Raw genomic sequence first — 13,332 nt, forward strand, 5'->3', positions numbered from 1 at the left:
CTCTGCAAGAGAAAACCAGTGCTCCTAACTGCTGAGTCATCTCTCCAGCCCTTTATTACATTATTCAAAGCAGAATTAGCCCATTGAAACTGCCTGCTACCTAAGGTTCTAGTCTTGGATTAGCTTCAGAATTCCAGTTCAGAAGCCAACAGAGGCTCAGTCCAGACAGGGATTGACTGACTTGTGCTGCTATCTAGGTGTTTGGACTGTAGTTGAGTCACTGGGGAGAAAAGGAGATGGCTGGGCCCAACTGCCAGTCTCCTGCGGCAGGAACACAACTCTCTGTCCACAGGCCTATTAGTGTCTCCCAGATCATTTCCAGGATACATTCTGGAGAAAATCGGTTCATATTAGTGATTTTGTCCTGGCCATACCACACACCAGCCTATGAATGCAGATGGGGGAAAGTGGTATGAGAGGCCAGCAGGACCAGTCAATGTAATCCATTTCTCTTCATCGAAGCCTGGCATCTTTTCTTCAGCTTAGTGCTTAGCCCTCACCTGGACCTTGAACGTTTTTGTGTTCATGTAGCCGAGGCTGGCTATATAACTGAGAATGGCCTTGCCATTCTTATCCTCAGACATCCACCTCCAGAGCGCTGGGAGTTCAGGTGTAATGCTGTGTTTATGTTGTCCTGTCCTGCCTGGGGATCACATCAGGCTTTCACACAGATTAGACAACATTCTATAGGCTGAGGGTGTCTTCTGGGCTTTCCTGAACTTTCTGACTTGTGAGAGAAAGTTTTCCTTGGCAAGTTCACAGGTCTTACAGGCAGTTTGAAAAGTAGAACATTCAAGAATCATGTACCCAAATTCTGGCTTTCAAGAGTTCTTTAATTCAAAGAATTAAAAAAAAAAAATCAAGGTTTTTCTCTAGTTTTTCCAGAAAACAAACAAACAAACAAACAAACAAACAAACAAACTTCATGTGGATATTGTTCATTACTTAACAAATCGTATTTAAAGTGTATGAGGTCCATATGTTTACATGGTCTCTTTTTATGAGTTAGTTCTTTTTCTGTCTGTCTGTCTCCCTGTCTCTCTGTCTCTCCCGCTTCCCTTTCTTCTCTCTCATCATAGCCTCATGTAGCACTGGCTGGCTTTTGAACTCTCTATATAGCCAAGGATGATCTTGAACTTTTCTTCCTTCTTCCTCTACCTTCCAAGCACTTAGGCTACAGGCATGCAGCACCTCCCGATTCTGGGATGGCATCCAGGGCTGTGAACATGCATAGCTTGGTAGGATTTTGAAGTGAGCGTAGCAGTGTTAACAGGACTCACCAGAAGCACAGCTGCAATCCATGTAGCTCTTTTGTGACACTGTTGTGTCCTTGAGAATGGTTCCTACAGTTTGTTTGCATGTACAACTTCCATATCAAACAGGGTTGTACTTCTTATTCGATGGCTCCCTTTGGTTGTGGTCCCTTGCCTCGTTTCTTATTTTGAGAGACTAAATCAGTGGTCTTCCCATTATTATAGTTTTTCAGTTGAGTTTCTGACATCTCCATGCATGGAAAGCATTATGTTTGGTATGTTGATAGTATGCACTGTTGCTTTGTTTCTAGCATTCAAAAATCTGTATCATCTACTAAAGTGTGAGAGCTATAAGGTCTAAGTTAACATCTTTCATTGTGGTTTTCTCGTATTTCCCATCTTTTCCTCTCATTCATTATATTCAACCGTTTTAAGATATTTTAATTTTTAGTATTGAGTTCCTATGTCATCTCTGCCATTCCAATTTACATTGTATTGAATGACTTCCATGTTTTCACCTTCTATTTTTCTGGGTTGTTTTCTTGATATCGATTGGCTTGTTCATTCTCAATATCACCATTTTTTGTTAGAAGTGAAAGTGTGACATTTTCTCCCCTTCTTGTTGTCTCAAAATAGAAGGCCACATAGTCAGTTCTCTGGGGAGTTTTTCTGATGCGGAGGTTTAGAAAAGCGGACAGTGTGTCCTCAGCTTGCATTTGAGTCTCAGACTCAGGTCACCCAACTGACAGTTCTGATCTCTTAGGAAAGCTTCTCCTTCCCAGGGCTTAAAAGTCACGGAAATGACTTTCGACTGATGTTTGGGTCCTTGTTGCCTTTGAAGTATCTTTCCTGTTGATTCCTAGTGGAGGGTGACTGATTCCCATCTAATAGGAAATACCAGCAGTAAGCCTGGGTCTGCCCTGTGTTTCACAACAGGCTTTGATCATCACCATTATCAGATGTGTAGTGATGTTTGAGTCATGACTGGATAGCTGCAAGTGACACCTTGGCTTTGTCAACATGTGTCTTAAAATCCACGGGATAACTGCTGACTGTTTTAATGTAAACTGAATTTTAAGTATGTTCCAACATTTACCCCTCCTTTTTTCGTGTGTCCTGTCTCCTCTCCTGTCCTTTCTTCTCCTCTCCCATACCCCCACCCTGCTTTCTTAATTAAAAAAAAAAAGAGTGTGAAAATATTATCTAAAGATTTAGAGAAAAAATACTCAGAGCTCTTATTTTTCTAAATAACTGTTTTTATTATTCAAGTAATAATGTCTTTGTCTATGTGTTAATGTGATTAAAATAATATTAACTTGTAAATTTTAACACTGACACATGATGTGCTCTAGGACAAGTTGGGGCAGGTTGAGTCTGAGAAAACTGGAAACATCTTAAGCCTGGCTGCTTTGTCTAATTGCACAAAAAGTTTATTCAAATTGCTTAAAGTGAAGGGTTCAGGATACCTGAAAAGTAGTGTGTGTTGACCTTTGGGGTTACAATCTTTTGGGATCAAAGCAACTAAATAATATCTAGTATTTTTTTCTATGGTAGAGTTCAGAGTGTGGGGTTTGTCTGGGAAGGGTCATGCTTGTGTTTCTTTTCTGTCACTCCCAGACTCTGTGGTCAGGACAGGCTTTCTGGAAATGGGCTTCAGTGAAAAAACCTGCTGAATCACAGGATGTCTTAAGGGCTGGGTTGATTCCATGTAGATGTTCACAACCACATTAGGGATATGGATAACGACTTTTCTTTGTCACTCTTGTCACCGTAAGTGTAAAAAATGCTCTCACATAAAAATCACAATACTGTAACATTACACGAGGTATTGCTGTCACATATTACACGAGGTAACGACTAAGTTCGAAGCTTTCTGAAGTAAACAGACTGCCTAATGCTTAGCTGGGATGACTTACTGGTGAAGTGACAAGTCAGTGCTGAAATGTTTTCATTTTTGTTGGAATGCCCTTTTTGGCGGTTCACACCCTGTAGAATGTTGAAACCTTTACTCAACATTGAAACATGTCTTTGTACCAGAGTCAATGGCAACATCATAAAAGTAACTTGTCTCTGGGCAAGATAAAAAGTGTGTGAAGGAGAAAAAAAAAATTACAAAGTAATTTCCCTTTAAGGAAAATAGCCATTGATACTATACCAGCGGTTCTCAACCCTTTGGGCTCAAATGACTTTTTCACAGGGTTCAAATACCAGATAGCCTGCATATCAGATATTTGTATAACTAGTCATAATAGTAGCAAAATTACAGTTATGAAATAAAAACAAAAATAATTTTATGGCTGTGTCACCACAACATGAAGAGCTAGCTGTATTAAAGGGTCTCAGCATTAGGAAGATTGAAACCACTGTGTTATATTGTTTTTTGATCTTTTCCCCTGATATATAGGTATTTATTTAATATGAATATTTTGCCATGCGTGTCTTACTACCTTTATAATTCAAGATTTAGAATGCTTTATTTAATAAAATAGTATCTTGAGAAAGATAAAATAACTTCTCATAAAAGAACGATCATATTCTGAGCTCCATTTAACCTAAGATAAAAGGTTGATAGACAGAGAGACAGGTGCCCAAGGGTCTATAGACTTCTTTCTGCATGGAGAGTGTGACACAGCATCTCCAGGTACCCGTGTCGAGGGACGGGGGCAGCATAGTTAAGCTGACTACTCCGGTCCCGCCATTTCCCTCACCACGTAGTGCTGGGCAATCACGTAATCCTCTGGCTGCTGCAGTACACGGTGCTTGCCCGTTAGTGAGACAACAGAAACAGTCGGTCGGTGTGCCTGGTCTATTGCCTGGCTGTTAGGCACAGGATAAATGGTGGGAGAAACCCAAGGTCTGGACTTGTAGAATTTAAGCACACGTTGGAGAGAACATGTTGCAACTTTAATCCACCCAGGCAACTCTTTACTATTCATTTGTGTATTTATTGTTTGCTCTTCGGCTTGCCAAAGAGGGAACGGAAAATGATGAGAAAGCTGTCCTTGGTGGAATGTGCTCTTCCACAAAGTGCAGCAGGCCCCGGCTGGTGGCAGCGCTCATTTCAGTCAAGAAACCCTTCCCGGAGGCTCATGATCAGCTTGGGCTCATTGGAGAGCTCCAAGGGACATTTACAATCTAAGGGAGTGTCCTACGGCTTTTAATGAGATGCAGGTTTGAAACAAATATTTTTACTATACATCTAAACTTTTCAGAATGCAGAGTAGCTTCAGTAAGCTCTGTTGTGGGTGGTGGGGTTGAAAGTATACATTCTGAGTGCTTAAATTGTTTCTTAAACATACAGTTGGTGGGGGGGGCAGGTAGGGACATTTCTATTATGCCTTAAAAGGTAGAATACAGAGTGTGGGATTGAGGTTTTAGCATACCTAGAACGCTTACCTAGAACGCACAGGCTTTGGGTTAGATCCCCAGAACTGAGAAACAAAACTGAGGGTGTCTGTAAAACCAGCAGCTTTGAGGCAATTGAGGCAACTCTCTAATCTTCATTTCCAAGTAAGACTGCAAAGTAAGAGGAATCCACTTATGTCTAATCCTAACCTCGAAGGGTGGGCGGGAGATGGGAACACATTCCAAATAATACACCGGTGTGGCAGTGGTAAGCGCTGCAGTCGATATACATACACGTTACCAGGCAACGAGAAGCAGCGTGTCTCCGCAGAGATAATGTTGTGCACATCTTTTAGGAGAAGTTCGAGTCCACTGGAAGGAATTCAAGCTTCCAGACCCAGAAGCTGCCACTACTGGTCAGAGTACACGGCTCGATTGATACTGTACAGGGCAGGGAGTTAACTGTGGCTCGGGCAGGGTAAGAGAGAGGGGTGGGGAGTGAGCCTGGGACCACTGCACTAGAGAGTATCATTATTCCTATTTCAGAGACATGTTGAGGATGTAAGATAATGAGCGAAAGCAGAAAGAAGAGCAGAGCCAGTCTATATAAGATAATAATCTCCGGAGCACAGATAATTCATCCAAACGCATCCTTGCTGAAGTCCGGTCCTATGTAGGGAAATGAGTGCAGCCTAGTCTGGTCCATCTCGGTGGCAGAGTACTCTGCCATCCACATCCAAAATGGGTGAGCAGATAGTGGTTGGGCTTGGCGACAGGGCTAACCTCCTGTCATGACTCACTGCATAATGTTAAAGTTCCTTAGGCTCTCACCCAGCAGCGCTCCCCAAGCTGCCGCCGACTAGAGTTTTCACATGGGCTCCCCAGTTCCCCCAAAGGCCCGTCAAGGGCCGCTCTGAAAGATGAAGGCCAGCATCCTGCCAGTTCAGCCCTCTCAAACGGCGGCGTCTTTGCTTTTATTTGTATGACAGTTGGCCCGTTGCCAGACTTTTGAACGGAAGGATCCTAACACTTTAAAAATCTGAAAGTGGTCGACTTGGGCATTTCCTAAGGTCTTTCACACTCAGAATGCCCCCACATGTATAAAATGGAGATGATAGCTCTTGCTCAGGGTAGCCGAAGGGTCATCAAGATGTTCCATGTGAACAGAGCTTGTGGAACACAGGAGACATTTAATGTCTTAGCCCTTACTGCGCCCACCCTCCCAGCTGGTCACACTCGAATAAGCCTACACGTCCCATGATTCTTATACTTTGAATACTGACTACCTGAAAAAAATGAGTAATCTATCTGCTTTATGCCTGCAACAGCATAAATATGGCTTGGGCAGTTACCTTGCAAATATAAAAATTTTATTCTGTGGTTGTTTGTGTGTGTGTGTCCCGCACGCTGGAGGTCACATGACAACTTGCAGGAGTCAGTTCTTTCTTTTCACCGTCTGGGTCCTGAGGATCAAGTCCTCAGGTTTGGCGTTAAGTACCTTTACCCACTGAGCCCTACCTTGTAGATTTTTGACATAGTTTTATTTTCACCTTTTAATATATTCTCCCCCTCACACACACTAATGCGTTTTCCTCTGTCATATTTTTAAAATAGTTCTGGCCATACATTTCTGAGAGCTAACGTATCCTCGTGTTGCAGGCTTGCCAGCTCGTGGGAAAGTGACATCAGCGTCCACCCTTTAACTCTGCCCTCCGCCACCTGCTTGGAGCTGCTGTTGATACTCTCGAGGAGCAATGCTTCCCTGCCGCTGTCGCTTCGGCAAATGAATTCCTTTCAGGTAGGAAACAGCTCCTTCACTGAGAGGGTTCTCAAAGCTCCTGTCATTCAGAGGAGCTAGTCCATGGAGAGCCACGGTTTCAAATGATGATAGGTCGGAGCATGGAGCATGCGCTGCAGTGTTCTCTTCAGTCTGTGAACACGTGAAACCTCGGAATTCAGGGACGGTCTAAGCAGTGGCCGAACCCAAACTCTCTAATTGCAGGTCTTGCCCTAACCTCCATCTTCATCTTCCCCTCCTCAGGAGAGAAGGCGGGAAGATCTGGCCAGGAGGCCTGTGAATGCCACTTCTTTTCTCCCAGCTTTGTTCTGGAGCAGTGATTCTCAACCTTCCCAAAGCTGTGACCCTTTAATACAGTTCCTCGTGTTGCGGTGAACCCCAGCCGTACAATTATTTTGTTGCCACTTCGTAACTGTAATTTCGCTACTGTTAGGAATCATGAGGTACATCTGACATGCAGGATATCTGATATGTGACACCCCTCCCCCGAAGGGGTCCCGACCCTTAGGTTGAGAACCACCGCGTTAGAGCAAAGTCATGCTTAGTGCCTTTGATCTGATAAGCTCGAAGTCAGGTGCTGACTGGATGCTTTATAGGGATGGAGCGCCCACGTTCTCAGCACCATTCTCTCGTCTCAGCCCCTACCTTAGTCCTCCTCTCCTCCCTGGGTATTCATTTGTATGGTTCCCCGCTGCTCCCATAGACTGAACAACAGGAATCCTCCTTCCCTAGTGTCCAGCAAACTGTGGCGTGAGGTGGCAAACGAGAGTCAAGTAGCGGCCTGTGTTGTGACCCTAAAGCTGCTGAGTAAACCTGAGCGCATCTCTGTGGCTTAAGACGAGAGAGAAAAACCCATGAGCTCTCAGATGGTGGCGGGAGAGGCGCGTGTTGCCGAGAACTGAGTGCCCCTAGAGTTGGCAGTTCTTGTGAAGCGTTGTCAGAATACTCTAGGACAGGGTCAAGAGTGCTTCTCTGTTAACAGGACATGGATTCTGGAAATGGAAATTCAGGAAATGGATCCAAAACAGCTGTTCCAGCGAAACTTAACCCATATTCTCTTGAGAATCTGTTATGTCTGTCGTCTCCCTATTTGCTTCCTCTGGCTGAACCTCAGGCACTAACACAAAGTTCAGTCTCTGTGACTTTTGCAAGGCAGTTTCTTTGTTGTTAACAAGCTTCAATCCTAGACTCTCAGAGGGAAAACCTCCTCCTGCACAAGGGCAAACTAAGGGCCATAAAGCCTCTGGTCTGCTGGAGACCAAACTAAAGCTGTGTCATTGCCACCCTCCATCCCCCACCCCCGCCAAATACACACACACAGTTTGACCTAGTGCTGGCTGAAGAGCTATGAGGAGTGGAGAGGCACGAGCCACAATGTAGAGGTGGGTTGTGTTCACCTGCGTGTGGGCACACACTCTCTTGTTTCGCAATCATATAAAATTTTTTATTTGTATGCCACCTTAACCCAGGAGTGATTTTAAAATTCTGTAATCAGTCCGTGTAATGAGTAACACAAATTTAAATATGACCACATTCTCTTACGGAGAGAGGTGCAAGAAACTTAGCAGCCGTTATTTCCGGGAGCAACATTTATATCTCATTCCTGTCTGTCTGTCTCTCTCTGTTTCTCTGTCTTTGTCTCTCTCTCCCTCTCATGCACTGTTTGAAATTTTTGTATTGGTTGGTGGTCCCTACTTCTGGGGCATATTGGAGGAGACAGGACAGCCTGTGCATAATGTAAACTGAGAATAATTTTATTACAAAGTGACCTGAACGGAAGTCTTAAAGAGCTCAGAGGCCCAGGAGTAATCTAAATAAACGGTGAGGGATTTGAGAGAAGGAGTCATGCGTTCTTATACTTTCATCCTTGAAGGGCGGCATCTCAGCATCAGGTAAACATGGGTGCATGGAAGGACATGCTTCCACCAGTGACATCACTGTGCTTCCAACATCCCTAATGAGAGGCTCTCCTAGAGCCATCAGAACATTAGTGGCCGGCTTTCTCCCCTGGCCACCCTACTTCCGGTTCTGCTCCTTTGCTGAGTTAATGTCACAGAACATGGGAAGCTTTGCAGAGTCTTACAAACATCTTAAAGTCATCCCTGTCTTTACCCCCAGGAAAGATGCAAGATGTATTCTTATCAGAAGCATTCTGGGAATTGGCTCCTTTCAGCAGGCCGTCACTCCCCATCAGAGAAAATAGGGAAGGTTTCTGGCGTCTTTGAAGAGAAATATTCTCTATTTCATCTTTGTGGCACCTACTTAGTCATGTCTGATAACCGAGAGAAGAAATCTGCATTGGAGATTTAACTGGAAACTCAGTTTCCCACGCATGGTCTCTAAGAGCTGCTTTAGCAAGAGCTGTAAAGTGCTACAATGACACTGGTTAGGACACTGATCCTGACCTTTCCCAGGCCGAGTTAGTGGCTGTGAGCAGAGCTTAATTCTATATGTGTTATAACCCCTCCCTTTGGGTGGCGGTGTCACAATTCTAGCTTCCATGCTGCTCTGTGACAACACTGTCATCTCCCTGGAGTGATAATCTGCAAACAGAGGACAGATTTCATGGAGAATCACTGCCCTTTTGGTATTGTGGAGTCCCCAATAAGAGGATGGGCATAGCCACACCCTTCTTAGAATTCTCCCATGGCTTTCTGTTGTGGTGCCCACCTTCTCATTATCCTGCACTGTGAAGCTGGGGTGCATTGGGCCCTCAGTCCTTTCTCACGTCACTCCTGCCCACCCCCATCTCCTCTCACACTAAGACCTTATTCCCCACTCTTTACAACAGACTGGTTCTGGCCACAACATCATTGTTCTGGTTGTTTTCTCTGCTACTAGAAGAATACTCTATGCCAGGCTGTGTGTGGCATAGAGTATTTTGTGTGGCTTCTCTCTGGTCTATTCTCAGTTGAGGTGTCCCTCCTACAAGAGCTTAACCTGGCTCCCTCCTTAACCGGATTCCCTCCCTGCTGAATTTCTTTCTCTTTATCACCATTATTTTCTAACCCGGCTGCCCTGTGAAATGATCGTGTTCACTTGTCTTCTTCCTCTAGGAAAATGTATGCTGAGTGAGAGCAGGGGGCGTTCTGGTTTGAATCTGAAACAGCCTCATGGGCTCATGTCTTTAACTTTGGGTTGGGTCCCCAGCCTGTGATGTTGTTTCAGAGCTTTTTAGAAGGTTTAGCAAAAGTGGGCCACTGGGGGCAGGCCTTTGAAGGCTATGCCTGCCCTTAGTTGTAGCCTGTATTTTCTGCTGCCTGTCTTCTGAGCTGTGAATAGCTTGCCACTCTCCCACCATACCTTCTCTACTGTGATAGACTGAGACTTCTCAAACAGTGAGCCGAGGTAAATCTTCTCCTATGATTGCCATTTCTATCTGGCAGAGAGAACTACATAGTGAGACGTAGTATCTAAATGAAAAACAAACAAACATACAAACAAACAAAGAGGTACCAGTAAGATTCAGAATAGCAGACCAGTTTGTTGGGCTCCTATGTACACTGGAACCACATCAAGGGAAAGGGCAGTGCCAGCCAGCTTTGGGTGCCAGAAACTGAGACAGAGAGCTTTCTGAGGAGTCTTGTGGAGTATGTAGATGCCCACGTGCTGCTGCTGGTCTTGCTGCTAGCAATTCCACCCTGCATGTTCGGAGCTCAGGTGTGAGGCCGCGTGGACGATGATGGGCAGCCCTGACTCCTAGCCTGAAGTCCCACGTGTGCCCAGTGCGGCATGGCTAGATGAAACCTGAGAAGTCCAGAAGGAAGAACTTTAAGAGGAACCAACACTGGGCATTGCTGGATTCCATGATAAGTGGAAAAAAAAAACTATTTTTTTTTTCTAGAATCCCAGCCTGTGACAGCTCTAAGCTAGCTATTGTAATGGTCTTATTCTAGCAGATAGGATGACATACCCAGAAAAGGCAGGTGATAGTGAGACAAAAATGGATGTGCTTATAATCTTTTCAGTTTCAGAGGATCCACCCCCACTTCTCACTCTGTGTGTGTGTATGTGTGTATGTGTGTGTGTGTGTGTTCATGTAAATACAAGTGCTGTATCATATGGACGGGCATGGAAGTCAACCTCAGCTGTTATTCCTTGGGAGCCATTCAATTTGTTTTTGTCTTTTTCTAAAACTTTAAATAACTAAAGATTTTTAATCTTGTTTTTTATTTATGTGTACGTGTGTGTGTGCGTGCGTGCATGCGTGCGTGGGTGCGTTCGTGCGTGCGTGTGTGTGTGTGTGTGTGTGTGTGTGTGTGTGTGGAAGAGAGTAGGTGCCTCAGGTGGTACCCATGGAAACTAGAGGAGGGCGTCAGATACCTGTGGCTGGAGTTACAGGTAGTTGTAATTCAGCTGATGTCATGCTGGGGACTTAATTAAAGGCCTCTGGAAGAGAAGCAAGTGCTCATCACTGCTGAGCCATCCCTAAATACCTTCCCCGGTAAACAAACCAAAACCAAACAGTAAAAAACCCCATCTGCTTCTTAAGATAGGGTCTTCCGTTGGCCTGGAGCTCACCAAACAGGCTGACTGGCCATTGAGACCAGAGGTCCTCCTGTATCTTCCCAAGGTCTGAGATTGCAAGCACACATCACCATGCTCCAGCTTTTACCTGTGGGTTCTGGGAATCAGATTTGATCCCCACGATTACGTGAAAAGCGCTTTACCAACTCCCCCCAACAAGAGGAATTTCCTGTCCCTCATTCCATTGGGAAACAGGTTCTACAGGATATTATTAGGTCTTATGAAAATAATTCAACATCAGTTGTGTAATACTAATACATCCAGGTACTGTTTCAGTGGTTTGCGTTCATCAGTTCATTTCGGTTCCAAAGCAGCACTGGGTTGAGGTTATGCTGTTACTCCTGCGTCATAGGCAGAAGCTAAGCCAAAGAGATGAACTTGCACAGCCCACAGAGGTGTGAATGGAGGTACATGAAATGCCAAGCCTTGCTGCATTCTTAACTCTGCACTCTTAACCACTAGGTAATGTTGCCTCTGGTAAGTTTTAGTTATACACGTATTTTTAAACAAAAAGACTTTTAAGCCCTTTTCATGAGTTTCAGTGTGACATGGCCAGTTTTGGATTTTAATCAGGGAGACTTTCTTCTAGAGGCATTTGTGTGCTGTCTTTAAGGATTTTGATGGCTGTGGCACAGTGGCCTCTGCACATTTTTAGAGGCTTGTGTTTATCTGTGCAGCTGCAATTATTGTTTTGAAGATGCCATTTACTCCATTAGTGGCTGTGCAGTTCTCTTTCTGGTCAGGACCACCTTAGTCCAAATGGTACCCAGGAAAGAGACCTGGACTCGGTGTTCCTTGGTACATACCAAGACTGACCAGAGGCCCGGAAGTTTCCTGAGGAACTCTGAAAATCCCACCCTGCACTTGCTCCCATTTTTGTCTTAGTTGGGTTTCATCAGCCTTAAATACTGTGTATCATAGTCATAGCCTGGCAAAGATTTGGATAAAAGATTGAGCCATCTGGAAAAACTATGCCTTTCTCCTGACTTATGTGTTGACTCCTCTGGGAATGCTCAGGAGGACTGTTCTTGGGAGTCCATGTTTGGTTGAGAGACACAGCCTTGGCCCCTGATTTGAGGAAGCCATCTTTGTTTTTTCCTATACCTAACTGCCTCTGCCCAGCTCCTCTTGACCATGCAAGTGTATGGAAGGAGTTTCCAGGGTCATCCGGCCACATGACTAAAGCTAGTTTTTCTTCCACAAGTGGATTTCTTTCTTTCTTTCTTTCTTTCTTTCTTTCTTTCTTTCTTTCTTTCTTTCTTTCTTTCTTTCTTTCTTTCTTTCTTTTAATAATTTACAATGTTTTCACAAACAGCTTTTGAAAAGAAAACCTTCACATCATCTCTTATTTTAAAGGCAAAGAAACTAATATGGGCACACACACACATACACATTAAACTATTGATATTCAGAGCTAGGGTTGAACCTAGACCTTAAGACTGCCTATTATTTACTCCATCTTATGTACGATACTTGCATCAGAAAGAAAATTACCAAACAGTCCTGGATCTTGTCCATGGTATATTTACTATCTGGCCTCACCACATTTCTGTTTTCTTACTATCTTCCTGAGACTCAGAGTCCTCCACAGGAGCAGGATGAAGGACACCCTCAAGTATTGTGGGTCCTACTGAAGGTTTTCCTGTGTAAAAGTTGTTTCCTGTGTATGCTGGGCACTTTACTAATATGGAGGAAAAATACGTAGACACGAAGGAAGAAAAGTCTACTTCTATGACTGGTTAAGGTTGGTCAAGGATATTTTCTTACCTCAGTGAAGTTGATGTGGTTGAGGCATTTTGAGATGGAATCAGTCATGCTCAGGGTGGCATGACCATCCACAGCTGAACGTTTTTAATTTGAGACACCCCCCCACACACACACGCATACACACATACGAGCTATCATAGAACAGAGGAGATTAGGGCTGCTTTGCTCAGGTGTGAATTTTAAAGTAAAGACTCTACTGACATTTAAATTCCATCATTTTCATAATGGAAAAAAACCACACATTCTTAATCATCTTAAAAACTAATCCTCACACCTAGCTATCTTTTTACCTGCTATTAATATTTATACAAAGTGGTGTTTAAGAATCGGTTTCTTTAGTTTGCCATGTATTACCTTCATTGGTTAAAGTCAAGCTTTAACCAATGGTGAGCTTTGAAGTTTAAGTTTAAGAACTTAAACAATAAATAAAAATAAGTACCTTAGGATAGATATAGGCAGAAGCCTGGGAATTTTGCAGATAAACAGCAGCAGTGGGCTAAAGAGGAAGTGAAATTTTAATCTCTACACCATTTTTTTTTTCGGAATACTTTTAGACATTGTACTCCATAAATGGCCTCATTCATCTATTACTTGCCTTACTCAATTGTGAGCAAATTACAGCCATTATTACTGTGTTTTATG

At 43.8% G+C, this 13,332-nt stretch overlaps 1 protein-coding gene across 5 annotated transcripts in view; it reads left to right on the top strand.

The window, feature by feature from the left end:
- Ube3d (ubiquitin protein ligase E3D) overlaps positions 1–13,332 on the top strand; it is a 136,699-nt gene that overhangs the window by 73,493 nt on the left and 49,874 nt on the right. For 4 of the 5 annotated variants that reach the window (XM_021639676.2, XM_060384668.1, XM_060384667.1 and 1 more), the window contains one exon: positions 6,258–6,396. The exons of the other annotated variant lie outside the window; for it this stretch is intronic. In XM_021639676.2, coding sequence (XP_021495351.1) covers positions 6,258–6,396 — 139 coding nt within the window. The remainder of the gene's footprint in view (positions 1–6,257; positions 6,397–13,332) is intronic. 5 annotated transcript variants of the gene reach the window in all.

The sequence above is a fragment of the Meriones unguiculatus genome, chromosome 6 (genome assembly GCF_030254825.1).
Source record: "Meriones unguiculatus strain TT.TT164.6M chromosome 6, Bangor_MerUng_6.1, whole genome shotgun sequence".
NCBI classification, from domain to species: Eukaryota; Metazoa; Chordata; class Mammalia; order Rodentia; family Muridae; genus Meriones; species Meriones unguiculatus.